Source organism: Ornithodoros turicata, chromosome 2 (assembly GCF_037126465.1).
Source record: "Ornithodoros turicata isolate Travis chromosome 2, ASM3712646v1, whole genome shotgun sequence".
In the NCBI taxonomy this organism is placed as follows: domain Eukaryota; kingdom Metazoa; phylum Arthropoda; class Arachnida; order Ixodida; family Argasidae; genus Ornithodoros; species Ornithodoros turicata.
In genome coordinates this window covers 63,659,923-63,683,744 of record NC_088202.1, presented here as the reverse complement: position 1 = coordinate 63,683,744, position 23,822 = coordinate 63,659,923, and the positions used below count along the sequence as shown (strand labels likewise).

General features: G+C 45.9%; 1 protein-coding gene across 2 annotated transcripts; it reads right to left on the bottom strand.

Annotated features, from left to right (window-relative positions):
* Positions 1–2,458: 2,458 nt before the first annotated feature.
* On the bottom strand, positions 2,459–22,863 carry LOC135385495 (protein sidekick homolog). 2 transcript variants are annotated; one of them, XM_064614840.1, is made up of 6 exons: positions 22,716–22,863; positions 18,339–18,402; positions 10,231–10,276; positions 9,861–10,163; positions 7,837–8,157; positions 2,459–2,632 (listed from the first exon to the last, which is right to left on the bottom strand). In XM_064614840.1, the coding sequence occupies exons 2-6, from the start codon at positions 18,387–18,389 to the stop codon at positions 2,619–2,621; spliced, it is 735 nt and encodes a 244-aa protein (XP_064470910.1). In that variant the 5' UTR covers positions 18,390–18,402; positions 22,716–22,863; the 3' UTR covers positions 2,459–2,618. The 2 variants fall into 2 exon arrangements, with proteins under 2 accessions (XP_064470910.1, XP_064470909.1); XM_064614839.1 differs by lacking the exon at positions 2,459–2,632 and having other exon boundaries at positions 7,545–8,157.
* Positions 22,864–23,822: the final 959 nt, after the last annotated feature.

Here is a 23,822-nt window from a genome sequence, read left to right as displayed (position 1 = left end):
AGGCTTCACTCAGTGCAGCAGCTGTTCTCCTCGAGCATGACTGTGGAAACGTGTCTGGGCTGACAGATTTTTCGGATGAAGCCTTGAAGTACATTGGGGGGATGCTCGTCACAACAGTGTCCAGAAGAATAACGTGCTCTGGATGTCTTGACGCCATTGTGGACTACAGTGATAGGAGCCTTCTACTTTTCCTGAGAGATAAGGGGAACCTTCTTTACCCTTCCCTCTTTGTAGTCAGTGTTCTGCGCTGTGCCGAGCAAGTGTTTAGAGACAAAGTGAACACATGTGCTACAAGTACAGGACTGCAGACACTGGTGCTGACCTCTTTTCATCTTTTTATAGAGAAGCCCCACCATGTAACAACACAGGTGCATCACTTCCTTGACAGTCCAGAACATCTCATAACAACAACAAAGGTTCTCACTAAGGAGTACCTTACGCTACGGCTGAGAGAGTCATCTCGACGGACAAGTGAGCAAGCCCAGGGATCCTATGTAAGACATATTTTGACAAAACAAATTTTGTTTACAAATCAGTAGGCCATGAAAAAAGGGCTACGTGTGTACATGACAACAAAACCTCTGAGGCAAACCCCCGCTGTCTTCCAAAAGCATGATAACGTCAACCCTTCTCGAGACTAGAGAGAGGAGAACATAAGACAGACACACTGTTCTCGTTGCCCCAAGTCAGCAGGATTTACCTAATGTGCTCTAGTCACCAGCTCCCTTCATATTTAACAGTTCTTTGACTATGTGCATACGCATAAATGTATACAGGGGTTGGTTAAATTATCTAGAACATCCCTATTTTTATTAGTCCAATTGAACTGCTCTGCACTAACCTAACCTAACAGATAATGCAGTGCTTTTTTTTACCACACAACAAGATCAATCGTCGTTGATGAACGTTGGTATTTTAGGTGTTGGAAAGATCTGCTTCTTTGGTTTGCCAAAGTCATAGGCCATGCCACACAGAGTTCAAGAGGGGCATGACAGTTGATGCAGAGCCTATTAGGTCATCTAGTGTGATGGCGGTGGTGGTGGTGATGGTGAAAGGGCTTGCCGTTGTCGGCCTCATCTAACTCCACATCACCTGCACCAGTTACTTTGGAGGAAAACTCCTGTAATGACGATGACAATGAAGAGGAGGCGGATGGTGATGTTGATAATGGCAGAAAACAATTGCCACTGTGAAGTCACAGAACGCGCAAGCACGCAACACGCAAACAGTCGAACAGCAGAACCCACAAAGCACACATAGGCTCAAAACTTGTTGGCATGGAATGACCCAAAGGCAATGCGTTCAGCACACGCTACGCTTTTCTGTCTCCGATCCCTCTCGGAAGAACCGATGAACAGCCACGCAAGAGAAACTGCAAATAAGCATTCCTCCATTTGCACACTTTTCCATCGGTCATCTTAATTCTTGTTTCATTGGTCTCAACGACGTTGCCCATTTGTGCAGTTGAGTCGCATCGGCGATGCTTCCGACAAAATGTAATATGCAGCAACACACAACTAATTCATAGCACACTTATCGGAAGGACCCGTTATCTGTTTTGCTCACGACCTACTAGATTATAATGACCATGTAATAATCGGCAAGCCCTATGAGGAGCCCGTCCGCAGGATCCGTTGGGGGCGCTGCTCATCGGCTCGCGAGATCTACATCATGATTGGACAATGGAAATTTGAATTTTGAACGCGCAGAAGTGGATGCACTATAACCGTAGCAGACGCAAGCAACAGTTCCTATGAAAACACGTAGAATGGTGAGGATAACCAACTTTGGAAAGAAGCATCTCCTGTGGGACATCCATCAATTGTACAAAAAGTACTGAGGTAAGCTAAAGTACAAACTATTGTAGAAGCTGAGGAAGCAATACCCGGGTCGATGAGTAGCGCCACCGCTAGCTTCCAAATGCGGCGCTGGGAAGGGGTGCCTATGGCACGGTCTTTATAATCTAGTAGGTCGTGGTTTTGCTTACTGGGAATCAGCATGTTAACGTTCAAATTGGTCTGCTTACCTGAAGTTCGCTTCTCGTATCCCGACGTCACGTAGTGAAACAAGAAAAAAAGAAAGGAAGACGTCATAAAGGGTGTCATTCAAATTCACTTATTTGGAATGGTACATCTGAAGATTTTCATGTTGAGGCTCCTATGTGGGCTTCATATGAGGCTCGCTTGTGTGCTTCAATAGCGAGTTTTCGTATACTGTTGGTAACGTCACCGTCAAGTTACCGTACCTATCGGAACCAATGACAGCTTGTTTGACTCGGAATCTTAACTTTTGATTGGGTGCGGTATGGAAGCCTACTCGGCTTCTTGTAGCACTAAAACTTTCCAATGTCGAGCTATCGTTCATATAGCGTATCGCTCTATCCAACAAGCTGATGTCACTAGTTCCGCAGGGGTTCGAAGACTTCCGACGGTCGTATCAGAAAGTCAGGCGACAAGTGTCAGGATGAGTAGACAAAGAGTTTAAGGGAACAATGACATCTGATCCGAGCCTATAGGTCCTCCTGCTTCCAGGTCCAAATCGCATCTCAACTGTTCTTCCTGCTCTCGAGCCCATTTCAGCTCCCTTGCTCGTGACGAGTCCCTAGTCGGCTCGATGACCTACGTTTCTGCCTCTGTTTCGGGGATAATGAACACACGTTTGAAGGCAAGTCTGGAGATGTCTGTGATGAAAGTGCATTCACCAAATTTTCGTAATTTTTTAGGTAAACATTACAGAAGAACCGTATGCCTGCTCCCGGTTTGCGTATCGGTGTGAAATTAGCGCACAATGAGCGAGCCATGTGGAGAACATTACCATGCACACCTTTCCGGACGTTGCAGGGACGTGATAATGAAACGCGCACAACGAGTAACTGATATTTAAAATATTTCTGAAATTGCGTAGAATTTACAATTTCACCACGCTGAGCACCATTCGTCATTCCGAACGATATCGTTCTCCTTCCTGATTTGCTGAAAGTAGGAAGCACACGCCATTTTGTTGACGTTGCGCACCTCTGTGAGACCGACAACGGCGAACCCTTTCACTAGGACCACCACCACAACCACGCCATCTTGTATTAATTTCAATAATGAGATGTGGAAGCCTGAGTAAACTAGTCCGCACTAGACTCCGACAGAAGGGGAAAAACAATGTTTACTGCCCGGTGCCACTTCGGCACTGCCTGAGAAGAACAGACAGCTCCAGAGAGAAGAAGCAGACCTCGAGGACCGTGACCATCGTTAGATGGCGGTGGCGCTACAATGTTAATACAGAACAGCGTACACTATCTGCTGCACATGCACTCTAAAACAGATGGTGGTGGTGGTGCTGGTGAAAGGGCTTGCCGACTCTAAAACAGAGGGGGGGGGGGGGTAATGGCAGGATAGGCTCGCCGTTGTTGGCCACACAGAAGTTGGCGTCGTCACGACTATAGCAACAAAAAAAACGCACACACAAAACACAAAGAAAGGGAGCGGATGGAGGATAGAGGAGGATGAAGGATGGGGATGGCGGTGAGGTGCACGAGTTCGTCGGCGAGAGCAAAGTATTAGATGGGTCGTTGAGTAAGGCCTGCTTCCTGCAGAAAGAGAATGAGGTTTCTTGCTTTGGCGGAACGTTCAGCAGAACAACCAGCTGGGAAGAGGATGTCCGCTAGCGTGCCCGAGGTGGAGCGAAGGGGATGGGCTTCGCGCGCAGAACTCTAAAACAGAACTTCACCACATAGCACGCTCTTAGCCAATCACCGTCCCGAATGACATCGTTCTGCCTCCTGATTGGTTAAAAACGTGAGCCGTACGTCTTTTTCTTTTTTTGAACATTTATGCAGTTCCAAAATAAGGCGTTCGCCCCGCACTTTCCACAAACATCCACCTCGTGAGTGATAAAGTCATTCTGTGCAATGGTTGGCCTTCACCGTGCTATGTGGTGAAGTTCTGATTTTAGAGTGTGAACCAGCTTATCACGAACAGCAAGCACACTGTTAAAACAGGACTTGGCCACATAACACGCCGCTCCCGCACTCTTAAAAGTGAACTTCACCGCACAGCACGCTCCTAGACAAACATCATCTCGAATGATGGGTAATCTGCGGGAGGCGGACGCCTTTTTTGTGACAATTATGAACAGCATAAGTGTCACAAAAAAGGCGTACGCCTCCCGTTTTCAACAAATCAGGGCAGATAACGATATCGTTTGAGGTGATGGTTCGCTAGGTGCTTGCTATGCGGTGAAGTTCATTTTTAAGAGTGCAGTCAACCACGATTATGCATGCCTGCGAATACAATTCCCTGAGTTTGGTGATCACACGAGAACAAAAACCAACTGAGACCAGCAAGAAAAATGTAAGGACAGAAGGTTGGGCATAGGGGAAGGGGGTTCAATAGATGCATTACTGATGCACCTGATGCACATCTAAAAACAGGTGGTGGTGGGCGTGCTGGTGGTGATGGTGAAAGGGTTCGCCGTTGTCGGCCTCACAGAGATGGGCAACGTCACGACTGACGCCCTGGGGGAATGTGCGTCCTGGGCCGACTTCTAAGGGAACAGTGCCGACATATGTCTGAAAGACAGGTGGTAGTGGTGGTGGTAGTGAAAGGGCTCGCCGTTGTCGGCTTCACATAGGTGGGGTCTCGAGTGATAAAGGTATCACTCTGTGCAATGGTTGGCTTTCAGCGTGCTGTGTGGTGAAGTTCTGCTTTTAGAGTGTGGTAGTTAGCGCCGCCTCCTGAATAATACGTTGTTTTGTATATTTTATACAATTCATACAAACTGTCTTATCTAGGAGATGTTTACAATCCGGACAATTGCTACGTGCTTTGCTGTCTCCGAATTCGGATCCCTGTTTCTGATAGCCCTACACTCTTAAAAACGAACTTCACCGCATAGCACGCTCCTGGCCAACCATAATCTCGAATGATATCGTTATCTGCCCCGATTTGTTGAAAACGGGAGGCGTACGCCTTTTTTGTGACAATTATGAACAGCATAAGTGTCACAAAAAAAGGCGTACGCCTCCCGTTTTCAACAAATCAAGGCAGATAACGATATCATTCGAGATTATGGTTGGCCAGGAGCGTGCTATGCGGTGAAGTTCATTTTTAAGAGTGTAGGATGTTCTCGTAATCTTTCCACTACGCAGCTTCCGTGGTCTGTCTACAGTTGTTTCGACACGCCATTCTTTTCATAATCCTACAGCCGTCATAACCCTTAGAATATATAATAATGGTACTGTGATGTTACACGTAAGGTTTGTCTGCCCAGTGTGGCGACGTGTTGCACGTGCCGCAGGGTAGGACTGCGGATAATTTGGACCACCTGGGGTTCTTTTGACGTGCGCCGGAAATCTCCGACACACGGCGCTGGAAGCACCTTACCCCACATTGCTACCGCCCTCGGCCGGGATAGAACCCGCGATCAAGCAGCCAGCAAGATCTCAGCAAGCCAGCACGTTACCGACTGAGCTACGCAGGAATTTCACCCCATGAACTTCACCGGATAGCACGTCCCTAGCCAACCGTCATCTCGAATGATATCGTTATCTGCCCCGATTTGTTGAAAATGGGAGACGTACGCCTTGTTTGTGACAATTAACATGTCAGTATTATGTGAACAGCATAAGTGTCACGAAAAAGGCGTACGCCTTCCGTTTTCAACAAATCTCGGCAGATAACAATATCGTTCGAGATGATGGTTAGCTAGGAATGTGCTATGCGGTGAAGTTCATTTTTAAGAGCGACTTGGAGTCTTTTCTACGTACTATGGTAGGATGCTGCCCTCTACCAGCTATTCTTCTTCCTCCGTCTCTGGCAGTCATCAACCTAATCTATTCTGAAGTTCCTGGGAATATTTTTTATTTTTTTCTAAAAGCTATTCTGAATCTGGGGCGAAGAAGGACGAGCCATCCAGCTGTGACGTATGAGAAGTGTCTGAAGAAGTCGACTGACGCGGTTTAGATGGCAGTTTAGATAATAAACATTGCTTCCAGCACCGTGTGTCGGAGATTTCCGGTGCACGTCAAAAGAACCCCAGGCGGTCCAAATTATCCACAGTCCTACCCCGCGGCACGTGCAACATGTCGCCACACTGCGCAGACAAACCTCACGTCTAACACTACGGCACCATTATTATTATTAGATGGTGGAGTTAAGTTGATATTTGTCGTCTGAACTACCCAGCCGAGTGACCCCAAGCCGTTACTGTGTCGACTTCTGAATTAAGTCGGTATACACTCTTAAAAATGAACTTCACCGCATAGCACGCTCCTAGCCAACCGTCATCTCGAATGATATCGTTGTCTGCCCTGATTTGTTGAAAACGGGTGGCGTACGCCTTTTCTGTGACACTTATGCTGTTCATAATTGTCACAGAAAAGGCGTGCGCCTCCCGCTTTCAACAAATCAGGGCAGATAACGATATCATTCGAGATAATGGTTGGCTAGGAGCGTGCTATGCGGTGAAGTTCATTTTTAAGAGTGTAGACCGGTTTACATGCAGACAATAGATCGCCCTATTCAGTTAAGTCGACTTGTGTCGCCTTCATGTAAACGCAGCTATTGCCGACACGCGTCTGAAGCTGACACAACAAAGGCCACCCTTTAGTGGTGCATATACGAAACAGAGGCAGGGAGTGTATACTAAAAACAGCGACAACAACTTTATTCTGATATTATGAATGGGGAGCGCCACTAAATGTTTTTGTTGCGTAGGGGAGTGTTGCGTAGGGGAATTGAATAAATCAGTGATGTAGACGCGCGGATGCCGGAAGCTTGTGCTTGTGCACGAAATTCTACGTTAAACGCCGCAAACCGCTGATGGCAAGGATGCCTCAGAGAAGCTGATCGCGAATAAAATCAAACAATAAACTAATGTCTCGGAATTTCTTTCAAATATTTTGCACGATCATTTTACTCGCTCTGTATAATCCTGTATGAGCCGTATACCGGGTGTCTCAGTTAAATCCCCGGGCTAAATAATTCACGAACCGGTGCACCAATCGAAGAACTTTCTTTTTTACAAGTGTCTGTACTATACCGCCTACAACCTGCGCACTGTGTGAATCAGTGGGAGGCGCTCATTATTTAAATAAAAATTCAAATGAGTTTGGTGAAAACACATAACTTCGAAGTGCAAAAGGATGTAATTCATTGGTGTAAGGACGTAATTCATTGGTGGACATGGGAGAGGAAGAGCGTCCTTTTGCGCTTCACCGCGACCAGCCGCGACAAAATATATAAACCGAAACCAATTAATTACTGCAACAAATGATCCGCTTTGGTGGCAGATTTTTCTCTAAAAGGTGTCCACTGGAGATCCCAAAAGGGGTAGTACCCATTTTAATGCCGACGGCGCCCTGCTTTAGAAGTTAGCTTTTTTCACGAAACTCATTTGAATTTTTATTTAAATAATGAGCGCCTCCCGCTCATTCACGCGGTGCGCATCTTGTAGGCGGTATTGGACAGATACTTGTAAAAAAGAAAGTTATTCGATTGGTGCACCGCTTCGCGAAATATTTAGCCCGGGGATTTAACTGAGACACCCGGTATATGTTTCCGTTTTGAGCCCGGGCTGGACTTTTATGCCACTGCACACACATCGCGATTTTAAGGTTCGCCAACAGTCTCGCCATGCCAGAAGGCAGAACGATAGAATTATGAACGGCGAACAGCGCTCAGCGGCGGTGAGCGTTTGTGTTTAGAGTGCTGAACACGAGAGAAAGTTCTCCCTGGGACAGTGAAGAACAGGAATTGGTTAAATATACACACATACATACAACTATATATAAACATCCCCCCCAAACTATACAGACACTTTACAGACCATCGGAAACAAACTTACGTGGAGGAGGAAACCTCACGCAGAGCTTGGTTTGGCCGCTGTACAGTCTCTCGCGCTTGCCGACCACGTTGAAAGCGCGGAGGCTGATGCCGTAGTACATGAGGGGCCTCAGTCCACTAAGGTACTGAGCAGTTTTGTTGTATGTGTCAGATTCTATTCCACGTATTCTATCGCCTCTTGAATCGCAGTGCTGCTCTCCCCAGCAGACTCTGCGGACGTAACCGTCGATGGGTCCATTCGGTGTTTCGGGAGCATCCCAGGTAATCCGTATTGCTCTCTCCTCTATTTCATCCACTCGTAAGTTCAGTGGTGGCGATGGTGCTGAAAGAAGGCGTCGTACGCGAAGTTTAAAACACAACCGCCAGTGTAGGTGTTCTCAACTTTGGAGGCACTTCTCCCTGGGAGGGAATTTGAGGTTGTCAGGCGGTGAAGTACATTTTTAAGAGTGTGGACGGTAGCATCTCCTTCAGGAACGTCTCGACGGAGTGTCACAACGGCTCCTACGCTCTAAAAGCATAACTCCACCACATTGCACGCTCTGTAATAACTCACCATCAGTCATGGCCCGTTCTTTCTTCTCGGGCTTCCATGAAGGATCGCACATGGATGTTACGTGACGACCGCCGCAATTCCTGCATCTCATCCTCCCTCGGCAATCTCTGGCGCTGTGGCCCTTCTTGGTACAACGAAAACATCTTTTATCCTTAGCGAGCTTTGCCTTCTTGTCGCTCAAAGGCGCTGATCCAACGCACTCTTCAGTACTGTGCTCAGTGTTGCTGCAGAAGAAGCAAGGTGATGGGTTTGTAGATGCATTGTGTAGAACTGCAGCAGATGGACTTGCTCGGCCAGCCATTAGGGAACGAGCTCCAGCCATTAGGGAACGAAGGTACTGGAATTTTTCTATCTTCACTAGGTTCTTGTTCTCGTGTACTGTTGCGTTGAATTGTTCCCAGAAACTGTGCCATTCGCTTAACTTGCCGCTGAACGTTGCAAGCCTCAATTTGGGAAGTTTGATCCCAATATGACGTTGTTGCGACGACGCTTGCGGTGAACTCGGTTCGTTCGAGGATCCCGTTGACGACGCAGCCGCCGCCTGTAGCTGTGCCAGTTTCCAGTTCAGGTTGGCGACTGTTTCCGTTACTCTGTCCTCATACTTCAAAACACCGTCGCACTCACTTTCGTAGTCCTCATCGATCACAAGCGGCTCGTTTGCGGTATTCAGTACGACGAGCTCCGCATTGCTTGTAGTGAGACGTTGGAGCAATGCATTCAGCGCTTCAGCTGAGGCAGTTCCATGTTTAAGGGTAGTTGAAGCTTCGTTGAGGATTCTTGTAGTCTGAGCTCGTGCAAATAAGTGAAAATTCCGCTTTAGTCCCACCTGCTTGATTGTCGCAAAGAAGCGCACGGGAAATGTGCGTCTGAAAGAGAAAGTGTCCCCGCCTTCATTTGTTTTGCCTTCTTTGTGCTAGGACGGTTGTTTTGTTTTCTTTGTGAAAAGACGGTTGTCACCAGCATCAAGCTCCAAGAGGGGAGGAAAGAAAGGTCAAACAAGAAGCGGTAACACTTCCTTCTCTTTTCGCACCTTCCTTGCGCTCTTCTTTGCAACAATCAAGCAAGCGGGGCTAAAGCGGAATTTTTACTTCTTTTTTTACTTTTTTCGACTACTTCTGTTGTGGTACTGTGCACAGTTTTTGTTGGGACTGTGGTTATTCGTGGAGGACTTCATATTCGAGGAAATTCGCTTGGCAATTTTCAAAGGTCAATTGAAGAAAATAAATTTTCCACAATTAAAAATTATCCAAATCCTTCGTACATGGCGGCAAAAGTTTCCAGAAGGTGATTGCCGAAAGTCCCACAATCCACAGGCGAGTACGTCGCCAGTTAGAATTTTTTAGCACTTTAGGCGAAACACCCTGTATTTTGGATAGCAGAGCTCCTTGCAAGCCGTTCTCTACTACGAACTCAGATTTTGGGGGAATCTCTTCACAGACCCACTAAAGTAAACAAAAATATTTGTGACTCACTGCCTTTCAGCGTTGTGGTATCCTTTTTTATCAGAGGGGTATCTTCATACTTTCCTTCCTGATCATCTTTATACTCCATATGTGCCTCAATATCTACTGTCGTCCACGGCTTGAGTCCATCCACACTGAAATGTTGCTGATGCCACGGGACCCTTTCCTCACGGGTCTCTTCGCCTCGAGGTGTCCAACGTATGATGTATTGAGCTTCGCCCCTGCATCGGCGGCCGATGTTCAACACCGGCAGTTGTACTTCGAAACCGGTTTTCGTTGGATTAACAAAAAACAAGGCAATCTTTCTGGGAACTGCAGGAAAGGTTCGTGTGAAAAGCATCACAGTTGGCACTGAAAAGAAGAACCTCTGGGTACTCACGGCATCTTAGTGTCCGGCGAACGCGTCCATCGCCTGTTGCATGTACCTTGCAAGGGAACACCAGGATAAGAATCAGATCAATACATTGTTCGGAACACTCAGGCTAGACAGTACAGGTGCCAAAACAACTAAATTTTGAATATCGATATCTGAAACAGAATTTCGACAACTATCGATTGAAATATCGGTTAGAAATACCGATACTTCATCGATATATATATATATATATATAGGGATGTTTTTGTTCTTATTCGATACATATCTGTTCCTAAACGGGCACTAAGCAGCTCGACGAACATTCTCCATTTATTATGCTTCATTAAAGAACGTGGCTCACGATGTCCAACTATGGAACTGATGTACTTCGAGCGAGCTTCTTTACCACGAAACAGTGCCATTAAGAGAGCATAATCCGCGTGAGCCTCTCCTTCATCCCTGGAGCCGGATCACGTCACAACGTTCCAACGTACAGCAACACCGCATTCCAGGCACTGGAGGTGGGGGACATTTTTTCTCCTAGCCAATGACGGGCCCAACCGAGGCAAGCTGCTGCTCGCGAAGGAACCGGTTGCTGGAGCATCGCGGAGAAATACAGCGCTGAAAACATAGTGCGCACATGAAATGGAACATTGTGGGCTTTGGTACCGTTTGATCTGGCTACCTTGGGATTGACAAGTGAACAGATGTTTAGAATTGACCTCATTTCCCGATGTTACAACAAAGTCAATGTATAAGCGTCCCGCATTTCGAATGGTTGATGGTGAACGTCGTCAAAATGACGTTTGGCTATTGTTGCCAGGGCATCGCAGCGCGGGGCATAAGCGCGAAAGGGTACAGTGAATACTTGGTCGGTTTAGAGCCATTATTTACTTTTTTGCAACAGTTTTTTTTAAACGTTCACCTTAAGCAACGAATCACACCGCATTATAAAAAAAAGTGCACTTTGTGTACGGGTTTATTACCTCTTTAAAAAGAAATGAAGCCAGCACAGCTGCCGTTTTCGCAGTAACCTTCCTAATGACCATTAGTTGCCTTTTTGATGATACGCAAATGTCAGACCGCAAAACTGAAGCCAGTAATTATTTAGAGCCGCCTTCTGTTTAAAAAAGAATCAAATGAGCACGTACGTTGAGATATCCAGCACTAAGGTTCCCTACGGATATGAGCTGGAACCGAAACAAGCGTGTTGCGAGCGTTGGAAGAACAGTGCCCATTCCGCATTGGACGTCCAGGAGCTTTGACGCCATGGAGCCGATTGGAGCAGGGGCTGTTCTGCGGGCCAGGTAAACCAGCTTGTGTCCTAGATAAGCCATAAACACCGAAGGTCGTTTTTCTTTACTTTTCTTCTTTTCATTTTTTGTTCCGGGTTAGCGCAGCGGAGCAACTGCGTCTACGAGCAGCGTACAGACGTGGAGAGATGGAGAGAGGACAGGATGGATGGAGGACTGGGGCTCGTATGTGCCCCGGGTCAACTTCAGGGGAAACTGTGCCGACATTCACCTGGAAAGTCTTTGGAAACCACAGGGGAAAATCTCAGGCAGTAGAGCCGGTGGTAGGATTCGAACCTACCACCTCTTCAGCATGGCCTTGCTACCACCAACGAGCAGGACGCCTTTAAGGGGCACTAAACTGATGGTCGTACTTTGTCTAAAAAACTACAGAGTGAAACCAGGAGTTTCACTCTACCTAAATATGTGGAAGACTTTGTGTAGCTCAAGCGCGTTAACTATTTAAAAAGCAAATCAAAGAGCGAAATCAGTGCAACTCTCCCCTTCGTCTAATGCGTCAGCAGACGTCACTCGGCTACAGCAAACGGGGCAGACTCATCCCCGAATGACGTTTTGCGTCGTCAACCAATCTTGGACTCCCACAAGGTCAGCCGCGGGGGAGAACTTGCCGAACCTGTTTGCTGTCGCATTGTTGCGGCTCCGTGACTGCGGAGGAGTTTCACTTCAAAGAATAAGTGCGGCTTATAAAGAAATCTCATTTCTGTTAGTGACGGCGGTCGGAAAAGATATACAAATAATACGTTGTGGAAGGACATCAATCGTGAATGTAGTGTAGTGGCTCTGAAAAAAAAAAAAAAAACGCTTATTCAAAAATGCAGCAACATAAATGGTGGCCCGCACGAAACGTCAAAATGACGTCGCTCCTATTGTTGTAAGACCTTGAAGGGCGGAGCAAGTTCAAGAAATAGTGCGCAACGCGTTCTGTAATTATTGCGCTACTATGTCGTTGTCAAGAAAATTTTATTTAAGAAAATATGTTTCAGAGTTAAATGGACATATTCCTACTGATACATCATTGCGGTTTAGTGCCCCTTTAAACCGCTTGGTCATATGTCGCTGGTACCGAAGGTCGTGTCCTTCCTGTGCTCATGATACGCTCGGTTTCAGATTTGGCTCATTTGCGTAGCGAAATTTGGTGATGGTGATCTCATTTTTCGTTTCAGCACTTCTTAAAAATATGGTGGCTTTAAATAATCATTGGCTCCAATGCTGCTGACTTGCATTTCCTGCAGAACCTCTATATAAAAACAATGTATTTTAGCCAAACATGATGTAGTGGTTGGTCACGTGCCCTTTCCGACAAAATGTCCGCCATGCCGTATAACCCGCCTGCAAAAAGGCATACATAGGCCGCCTCGGCACTACGTTCGCAAACAAGTGATTTTGAGGCGTGAGAGCCTGGGAATTCATGCTCCTCGCTCCCGCTTCTCGCTTCACTATTCCCAATTCAGCAATCCACCTACAGCGAGAGCCAAAAATTAGCAACGCGACCGTGAAATCACTATATCGCTGATATCTGCAGTCTGTCTATCGCTTCCAAGGCGGCAGACTTTATAAACAAAAGAAAACGACTACATACGCGCATGCTGGCACATGCAAATGTAATGCGACTAGTAGTTGCGATAATTTTGACCGGGCTATATCAAGCACAAAAATTAAAGGGGCAATAAACAGGTGTACAAGGTGCGCTTTTTTCTAATGCAGTGTGATTCGTTTCCTACAGTGCCGTTTAGCAAAAATTTTTGGCGCAAAAAAAGTAAATAATGGCTTCAAGCCGACCGAATATTCACTGCACTCTTTCGTGCTCATGCCCCGCCCTGTGATGCCCTGGCGACAATAGCCACACGTCATTTTGACGTCGCGCACCCTCAACATCAATGCGGGACGCCTATACATTGATTTTGTTGTAATATCGGGAAGTGATGTCAATTCTAAACATACTTACACTTGTCAATCCCAAGGTAGATCAAAATGTACCAAAAGCCCACAATATTCCATTTCATGTGCGCACTATGTTTTCAGCGCTGTATGGCTCCGCGAGGTCACAGCGATGTTCCCACAACCGGTTCTCCCCGCACGCCGCTGTTTGCGTCAACGAGGCCCCTCATTGGCTAGGAGTCCGAAATCTCCACCATCTCCCGTGACTGGAATGCAGCTTTGCTACACTTGCGAGACGTGTGACGTAAGTGCTCTCCGAGTAGGAAGGAGACACTCACGCGGATTATGCTCTTTGAATGACATTGTTTCGTGGTAAAGATGCTCGCTAGAAGTAAATGAATTCCATAATCGGATACCTTGAGTCACGTTCTTTCATAGAGCATAATACTGGGGAATATTCGTGGAGCTGTTTAATGCCACTTTAAGGCAATTCTGTACGGTTCAGACCAAACAACTGTGTTAAAATAAATTTACTCCACAATCAGTTAGAGGGCCCAATCAAGGTAGATTTAGCCAGGTTGCGAATAAAGCGAGAGAAAAAACCAAATCTGACCCGGCAACACTGTCATCTCCGTGACTCGAGCGATCCTGGGCGTTGGTAGCACAGGTACGACCGTAAACAAAAACTATTTACGACGCGCGCATGGGTCTTGTAGGTACTAATAGTTAATTCCTAAATTAAGTATAGGAAAAGCTATATGTTGCACCACTAGTACACATATACGAAGTAATCTACCACCTGAGAACATTTCCGTAACCTGCTACACTGCGTATGTGTAACAGTAGGCTGGTAGGCTCGTTTATCCGTACATCCATGTATCCGTGCATTGTAATGCGGAACTCGTACACTTTTCTGGATTAAACAGGAAGCTACGTTCACATCTCGAAGCTGTAGACCAAGATGAACAGATGAGTGCAATGTATCCCTTGTTGTTGGCCGCGAGAAAAAAAAAAAAAAAAGGTTCGGTTTCGTCATGGTGCGGGGGGGGGGGGGGTCGCAGTAGCCGTTGGTAGCCGCGCTCAAGATGGGCATCGTCACGACTATAGCCAAAAAAAGAAAGGAAGGGGAGACACCAACGACACAATGTTTTTTTGCAACGGACCCATTATGACCACTCATTGAAGAAATGCAAACGGCTAATCACACCGTGTACACTCTAAATCGTTTTACACCTTAAAGGGTGTAAATCAAAATGTTCATGGTGCACACCTTTTAAGGTGTATTTTAACACCCTCATGGCAATTGAGGTGTAAAGGGTGTAACGCTGAATAACACTGCTGGGTTCGTGGCAATATGCTGGTAACTGTGTGTTCACAATTACCAGCATATTGCATATAATCACATTGAGGTCCATATATGTATGCACATCAAGGTGATTCAATATGTGTGTAAACATGCACAGACGACAAACAGACAATCATGTATGGCATGGCAGCTGTGCATGGCAATGAAGCGTGGCAGCTGTATATAGCTCTTCGTGGAATTGTAGACATTCTCATGAGCTGACACCTCCCCCATATGCATGTTCATTACTTAGAACGTTGCATTTATTCGTTTCTTCAAGGCTTTGCAGTGTGGTACCCACAAATATCTAACCCCTGTAAAATGCATTACATTGTTCATTATCAGCGACTCATCAGGATGTTTGGTCCTCTCCTAGCTCTATGGTGTAGGCGTTTCGAAGGGAAACACTAGTATTTTAAAGATGTTGCTAGAAACACTCGAAATTTTTAGAACATAACCCTTTCATTAGCAAGAAGACATCAATTTGATCAAATGTATGTGTGGTCGCAGCCCTTCATCAGAAATGCCACATCTACTGATGGTTCCAAGGAGATACTACTTCAACATGCCCCAGAAGCAATTCAGAGTTACATTCATGACCGTGATATTCACGCAGAATCTATAGTCTATATGAAGATGCAGTTGATAATGATAACACATTTGCTGTTGGCTGTGTTGTTGCAAAAGAACTTTCCGAGGAGGACTTACCCGTGTTCGTTGAAATTGCAGGCATATACAGGGTGTTTCAAAAAACGTGTCATTCGGACTTCATAAAAAAACGGGGCGACGGAAAAATACGGGGTAAACGGCATTTGTATGGCAACTGAATTTGCCATCTTTCAAAAATATTTTCATTTGATTTTAATTAAAAGAAATTGAATTTCTTTAATTGAACTCCAAAATTTCCCAAGTCAACCTAACGTTTTTTTTTTACGGAATTAGAGAGCCTGTAGCGAACTTAGTCAGATCCACCAAGAAATTCGCTCGATATTGCAAATGGCACTGCCCCAAAAAAGTCCCGAAATTGAGGCTTTAGAGTTTCGGGTATTCAACGGCGCACAAAATCAGTCGCAAAGACGCGCGGAGAGCCTGAGATGCTCCTGCCCCCACGAAGCTAGTACAATTTATCGCCGAACCGTCGTGCAGCACAAGACGTGCCGATAACAAGGCTGTTGACATTGCACCATACGTTGATAAGCGGCAAACAAAAATGATTCCGCCTCTTTTTTCCCGCCCTCTTTTTTTTTTTTTTTTTTACCTGCTATCTTTCATGGGGGCAGAAGCATGTGCTGCTCTCTGCGCATCTTTGCGACTGATTTGGTGCGCCGTTGAATACCCGAAATTTTGAAGCCTCAATTTCGGGATTTTTTTTGGGCAGTGCCATTTGCAATATCGAGCGGATTTCTTGGTGGATCTGACGAAGTTCGTTAGGGGCTCTCAAATTCTGTAAAAAAAGAAAAAGAAAAACGCTAGGTTGACTTTGGAAATTTTGGAGTTCAATTAAAGAAATTCAATTTATTTTAATTAAAATCAAATGAAAATATTTTTGCAAGATGGCAAATTCAGTTGCCACACAAATGCCATTTACGCCGTATTTTTCCGTCGCCCCCTTTTTTTTAAGTCCGAGTGACACGTTTTTTTAAATACCCTGTATGTTATTAACACTGATACCATTTTTCTCATACAAACATTAACTGCAGTTGAGTATGATGAGCACTATCATGTATTTGTTCTGTCTTGCAATGAGGAGCAACGTGTTTTAAGAAATTTAAGCATTATCTCAACAGATCTTCTAAATCTGCATATATCAGATGGTAGACGTGTTGTAAATCCACGCCATGCACTTTTGTAATGTAACTTCCCGTTCCCTGTTGTTGTATATATTTACTTTTGTTCATGTGAACGAAAATAAACATACTCTCTTTATACACCCAGGCGACACACTTATCACCATATTTCACCTGAAGATGTAGTACACCATTGTTACACCCTCAGGAACTTCCAAAACAAAGTTGTAGGGTGTGAGAGGGGTGTGATCTTTGTTAATACACCTATTTTACACCTTTAAAGGTGTGAAACGATTTAGAGTGTACGTTTAGCTCTAGGTGAGAAATGGACATCAAGTAAAACTTCCTCTTTATTTGTGGCTATCACGTACCCTTCCTCAAATCTTGTGATGACTATGTATTTCGAACTGATATGTGTCATTAAACCTGAAATGATTTATTTTTCTCTGTTCTGGTCTGGTACTGCTACCCTGGGTGATTATTGTGGTTCGGTCAGGAAAAGAAGAACGCAAACGAAGTACGCGAATGCAAACGCACCATGGCTAATTATGCACTGCTTATTATTCATACTGCTGACGTCATATGTGACGTAATTTATTTACAATCGTAGTGGTCCGCGCCACGGATGAATGGCGCTGACGGTCTCTATTGTGGCGTCATTCTGAAGACGCAGGGCCCTATGGGAGTTTCGCTACCTGTCTATATATACCTTGGCCCAATGTCGCAGCAAATAATCACAGAACTGGCCGATGCTGTGTGGGTACAGAACCGGTGATAAGTTAAAGTTAGGAAATTTGGATAAACTTATGAAAGCATGGATTTTGGATATGAAAGCAATGCCGATACTTTTCCTTTCATTTAAGGGATCTTAGTGGGAGTAGCAGAATACGTTAGGTGACGAATTCAATATTTTCCCTTTTTTTATATATAACCAAACTCAAACACAAGTCGTTGCTTTCTGTGTGTAAGCGTACTGGGGCAGCCAGTTCGACTTCGTCGAAACTCACATCCACATTTTTCCTTTGTCACATCACATCACATCAAGCCGTTGCGAAGACGCGCGTGGTGTGCAGTGTTATAAGGGCCAGTGCAAAAACACAAATGGTATTAAAAGCTGATATTTCGGACCACAGAAATAAGCGCACAAATTCTTGCCCTTGGTAGATGCGCTGAACAAAGATAATTCTTCTGTCATAATCATGCTTGCACCTGTCGGTAATTGTGTACAAAGTTTAAAATATCTATACTGGCATTATGTGAGATGATGAACTACGCGCATTTTGGACGACATGAAGAATACGGTCTTCTACACCAGCGTTTTTCGAAAGAACACCTTTGGGAGCAGATGCGCTGGACACGGTGTCGCTAAATGATAGCCAAAGGTAGCGAGTCCTCGTCCTCGCGTCGCTTTGCGTCCAACTTGCGGCTAACCAATAATATTAGTGAGTTTTAGTATACCGTTGATGAGGTTATCGTGTCTATCGGAATCAATCGTAGTCGCGCATGACTCAGAATCTTATCCACTGATTGGATCCGGTTGTTACGGTTCGACGCAAGCCACATTATCAACGGTCTGCTAAAACTCTCTATTATCACCGACGAGTGGAACTCTTGCGAGTTGTCGTTGCAACATGCCTCAGACTACGTTGGCATCAGTCCAAATGTGAAAGTAATGCCGATTTTGCATTCACACCAGGGCATGCTGTTAGCTTCTAGACAGCGAACGAAAGAAGCCATCTCTTTAACACAAAGTCATAAACAATAAGAAAATTTCATCAGGCATGCAAAATACTAAATGTTTGTACTTACAGCCGAAGGTGTTGCACAAATTAGTAGCAGAAGAGCAGGGATACGCATCATTTTTGCTCCTGCGCTGTAAGGGCACTTATGAAAATGATTTTCTATACGGGGGGCCTATAAAAAATATACCTATGGTGTCTAGTGTCCATCTTGTCTATGGCAAATGGATTTGTAACTGGTACAGTAGATGAAGGCTGTATAGAATTCTTATGGAATTCTAAATTACATTTTCTAGAGTTCTGTATACAGGGTGAGTGTTCTGAAAGGTGGGTCACATTTTCGTGCATGACGTGATAGTTCCTTGACCGATACCTCGTTGACGCACAGACTTCCGCTGCCTCATAGTAAATAATTTATGCCAGAGGACCCTAGGGAAAAAAATTGTGGATAGTAAGCACTGTGTAACAAAATTAATACGACCACGCAAACTTTCGTCTCACTCCCTCGGTATAGCGCATAGGACATGCACGAACACGAAAATTTGTGTGGTCGTATATTTGTTTTTTTTTTTACGCAGTGCATGGTAACCACGATTCTTTCGTACGCTTCTCTGGCACAAATTTATTTATTTACTGCATGGTAGCGGAAGCCACACCCTCAAGTAGATATAGCGCCACGCGTGACAATGTGACTGACCTTTTATAGCACCTACCCTGTACAATTCATACTTTTAGATTAATATTTAGGCACTTTTTTTATATAGGGGTGGGATATCTGGGTCATATCCGATAGCCACCATCATTGTAAATAGCTGCCTGGTGGCGGTGGGGGTAACGTACAAACGCAAACAGATAAAGTTACCGGAATGTGAAAATAACGCCGTGCTTTTCCTTTCCCATCTTCGACCTTGGAGCAACAATGGCGGCCGCTGCATGTGTTGGTATCCTACGGCTAGAGTCACTAAATAAGCTTCGCTTCAGAGTATTGACACTGAGGGCCAAGGGAGAGCAGAAGCGCCATCTTGTTTCCGCACCACACCGGTATCATCCCCATTTGTGGATCAAAGACGGCCAACCTAATGCTCCCCGTGGGACAGAAAAGCCTGTACGATTGTTGCGCGATAATCCATGTATTGTCAACCAGAGCGTCCCGAGGATATCATTGTGAGCTCAAGGCCGTCAACTGCTGCTTGCAAACGAAAGGAACATTTTACCCGAGCACGATAGATGGCATCGTGCGCTAAAGTGCGCAGTGCGCCTGCGCGTGGGTAGCGCGGCGCGGAAACAAGATGGCGCATGCTCGCTCTTGGAACTCGGTGTCGATACTCTGAAGCGTAGCTTATTTAGTTACTCTACATACGGCCGCCATCGTTGCTCCAAGGTCGCGGCGGCAAAGATCAGAGGATGGCGGTACTTTCCCCAATCCAGTGACTTTACATGCTGAACGAAAAAGAAGCGTCATTTTAACACCTGTGAAAGTGGCGATGACGCAGTTATTGTATTCACGTTACGTCACACTATTTCGTGCACAGGAAGGGTGCTATCGTTTCTAAGAGAATCTTTAGTATGAAAAATTTAGAAAGAAACAATATGAATAATTTCTTGGTGGCGTGTTTTTACCGAGCGATCTGCCTGTTCACGTGGCGGCATGTTGCTCGGAGGGAGCGTCCCTCTGAGGAGAATTTAGGGTAAACACCACGACGGCACAACCGATGCTGGGATTCGAGCCGGAAGGTGACCGTGACAACCAGAAGGTGACTCGAACCCACAAGGTGCCGCTAAACTACAGGAGCTGGGAGGTTGCTCAACATAATATAAAAAGCGAAAAGGAATAAATTTTGAACTGCGAAAAATTTAAGTTCTGTGAATTGCGCTCCGGACGCTGCTGTCATAGTAACGCCTCCTCATTCTCTCCTGCTAGGAGCAAGAAGCGCGTTCCAAATTCCAGAATATGTACAGCCTTGCTCATGTTCAAAGTTTCCTTCTCTTTTCCTGCGCAACAGTATGGAGTGTGCAGAGAAATATATATGGCGAATTCCATTGAGGGAGCAATTTTTGCCCCGCGCTGGTTGGGGTCTCGTGCGTGCAGCCGACGGGATCGCAGGGGTTTGCTTTGTCAATGGAATGCTAGCATTCAAAGTATGATGCGCGGCCTGTGCAAAGCGCTCGGCCCGCGTGCTGTCTCGCGTTCGCTTTGGCCACGTGGGCTTCAGTAAACTGCTTCGGAATAGCACAATATAATTCCGCTGTTAAAATAGAACTTCACCACATAGCACGCTCCTAGCCAACCACCACTCCGAATGATATCACTCTGTGTGACAATTCGCTCAAAACAAGGGGAGGAGCCTATCTGGGACATGCATAATGTGTATGTAAGCCTTCTCTTCTCTGTAGTGTTCCGCTGAGGTAATCGCGGGGTCAAAAAGTATTGCTCCTTGGAGCGTTTTTCTTTTTTTTTTTTTTTTTTTTGCCCCTGCGCTTTTTCAATTGGACATCCAACGCATTCCCCGCTCTGCCAATGGAACAGCTTTGCACCTTCCCGGCGAAATACTTTAACCCAGTTCTGCCAATGGAATGCGCCATTAGTTTTCCTTCCACGTGCTGCTTCAGATAACACGTAACCACCCAAGCAGCACAATGTACTGAAAGTCGGGTGCAACAGGGCTGGACGGTATGTGTCTTATCAGTGTCACGAGTTTGTTCAAGGCCTTCCACCTACCCGTCCACCCCTATTGCACTCGACTTTCAGTGCATTTTGCTGCTTGGGCATGGGCGTACCGAGGGGGGGGGAAAGGGGGGAGGCCGTGGCCACCCTCAGGAGCTCCAAGGTCGCTTGTGAAAAAGTGCGCTCTTCAGTCATACGTCGTCACGATTATTCTCAGATGTCATAATAGGAACCTCTAAACACGCGCACAGTTCGCAACGTCCGCCTCCAGAAAGAGGGATGGTAGGGGGGAGTTGCACGCTGCCCCCTCTACCCCGGAAGCACTTTACCCTCAATTGGAAAAAATCCTGGGAGCGCCCATGCTCGTAACCCATTGTCATGTTGCTGTTATTATTGCGGCCCTTTATAGTGCCCTGTCAAGGTCTAGAGCAGCGTTTCCCAAACTTTTGGGGGTGACGGACCCCCGGAAGCGATGAGAACCAATTCACGGACCCCCCCCCCCCCACACACACACACAAATATACTGGGATACGCGCTGTGTACACTGCATTGCAGACCGCGTTTAATATGCGCGACAGGGTATAACAAGGAACGAAATTACGTTTGTGCAAGCATAAACATGGCCAAGTGACTGACTAGACAGAAGCGAAGTTGACTTCCAACGCCGCGTTCAGTGCGAAGGATGGTGCTGCTTGCTGGATGCTACAAGGGCACTATGTCAGGTTCGATTGAAGACAGGCGGAGTCCTAAGTCCGGCTCGACCTCGATTCTATTCCGCGACTTGGACTTGATGTGCACGAGTGCGGAGAAGGCAACTCAGAAGGCATATGTGAATATGGACTGGAACGCTGCACGTCCGAAGCGTTCCTGGTTAACAATCGGGAAACGCAGCTGCGACCTTCAGGTAAGCGCCCTCCGTCGCAAAAAGCAGAGTTCGTGCCTGGTGGCGCAGAGGACACCGATTAACCGCTTGCAACGCAATTGCATGTTTGTCTGCTCCGTTTCGAGCCAAGATAACACACTTCTACGTCATTCCGTACTTTTTCTTCGATGGTGCACTGCTTGTCAACTCTCAAGATTGATAATACCAAACAGAGGTATCATCTGTAGTGCCACCATCGCTGCAAGAGGTCCGCAGGCTGCCAAATATAAAATGCACTAAACACAGGAACACTCTCAGTCAGTTCGAACTCGAAGCAAAACGATATGACGCACTGTATTTCCCATGCTAGCCAGTGCATAACCAGCAACCTCGTCAGCTGCTGCGTGCTTTCGATACAGCTTCAGAAACGATTCCGGACTGGTTTCTTCTTCTTGTTTGTATGTGTATGACGCGGACAAACGTGCATTGCAGGACTTTTCTATCATAAATTAGAAGATAGCCGTTGAAGCATGCTTGTAGCAATTTTGGAAGTTCTGGGTGTTTGGAAATCGGGCAACATGTACGAGCGCGTCTTTGTGGGGACGAAAATCCTCACTGAAATGTGAGAGACGGTCGCGGACCCCCACGGACACTCTGGCGGACCCCCAGGGGTCCGCGGACCACACTTTGGGAAACACTGGTCTAGAGGACAGCACATCCGATGATAGAATCCCCGAGCCATTGTCACCTTCATGTTTCCGAGAACTTTATCGATAAGACGCAGGAGCGTACCAGAAGCATCTGCTGAGTTCGAAAGTGGTGTTGAGAAAGCTATTTTATCACTTTCCCAGTGGTCTTGTTCCTGCTTCTATGTCCCTGAGAAGAAATCGAGCATATAATGAAGTAATGAGATCACTCACTCTAATGGGGAATTCCACTAGTTGATTTGGAAGGCTTTTTCTGCTCCGCTATGGAGAAAGCTTGTTTCACCAGTCGATCGGGGTTGGATTGTCGTGTTACACTAGTCGTTTCAGATCATATCGCTCCTGAACGGAGTGCTCCTTCTTACCCCGCCGGCACAGCTCGGATTCGATCGGAACTCCAACGATGCACTCTCGTAACTTCCGCATCCTCAAGGCCGAACAACAGCAAGTGTTGGGAACGCTCGCAGAGTTTGCCGGATGTGGGCAACTATTTCCGTCATTAGCGAGTTTTAGTACATCGGAAGGTGTTCACGATAACGGTTCTGAAAACATGATAAGCAATTCGCCCTGTTTCTTTGAAGGGGGTCACATCAACTCGCTAAGCTTAGATTTGATAACATATTTTATGATATCGTTTTCGTATCGTAGCGTTATCGTATCGTATCATTTCGTATTAGCGAGTTTGAGTACATCGGAAGAATTGTATGAAACCGATACGATAAAAGAAGTATCAAATTCAAGCTTAGCAATGTGATGTCACTACATAAAATTGATAATCGCCAGTTTTAGTACATCCGAAGAACTCTACAAAGCGATACGATAAAGGAAGTTGTCAAATCCAAGCTCCCGCTTCAAATAAACAGAGCGATTGGCTTATCATGTTTTCAAAACCGTTATCGTGAATACCTTCCGATAAACTAAAACCCCCTATTATTTTGGCTGGAGCACATTTGCTTTTCGGTTGTGGATTCGGCGGGATTCAGTGCCTCCGTGCCGGAATTCGTTGCCCTCCCGCAGATTCGGGTGTTGGCTCCAGATCGACCGGTGGAACTCGCCATAAATTTTCCACTCTCGTCGACCACCAATATCAGAACGAGTCTCCCGCGTCCAAGTCACACCCGTGGGACATTCATAAAGTGAGCTTTGAGGTCAACCTATACGTAAGCTCTATTTGCACGCTGCCTCTATAAAGGGACGGTCTCGGAAAGCACGGAAGCACGTAAAGCCATCTAAAAAAAAATTCAGTTCCAAACGCATTGTGAAAGCAGGTAACTTAACTTGATGATTAACATAGAAATTTTCCCTTAACCGGTTGCAAGTAAT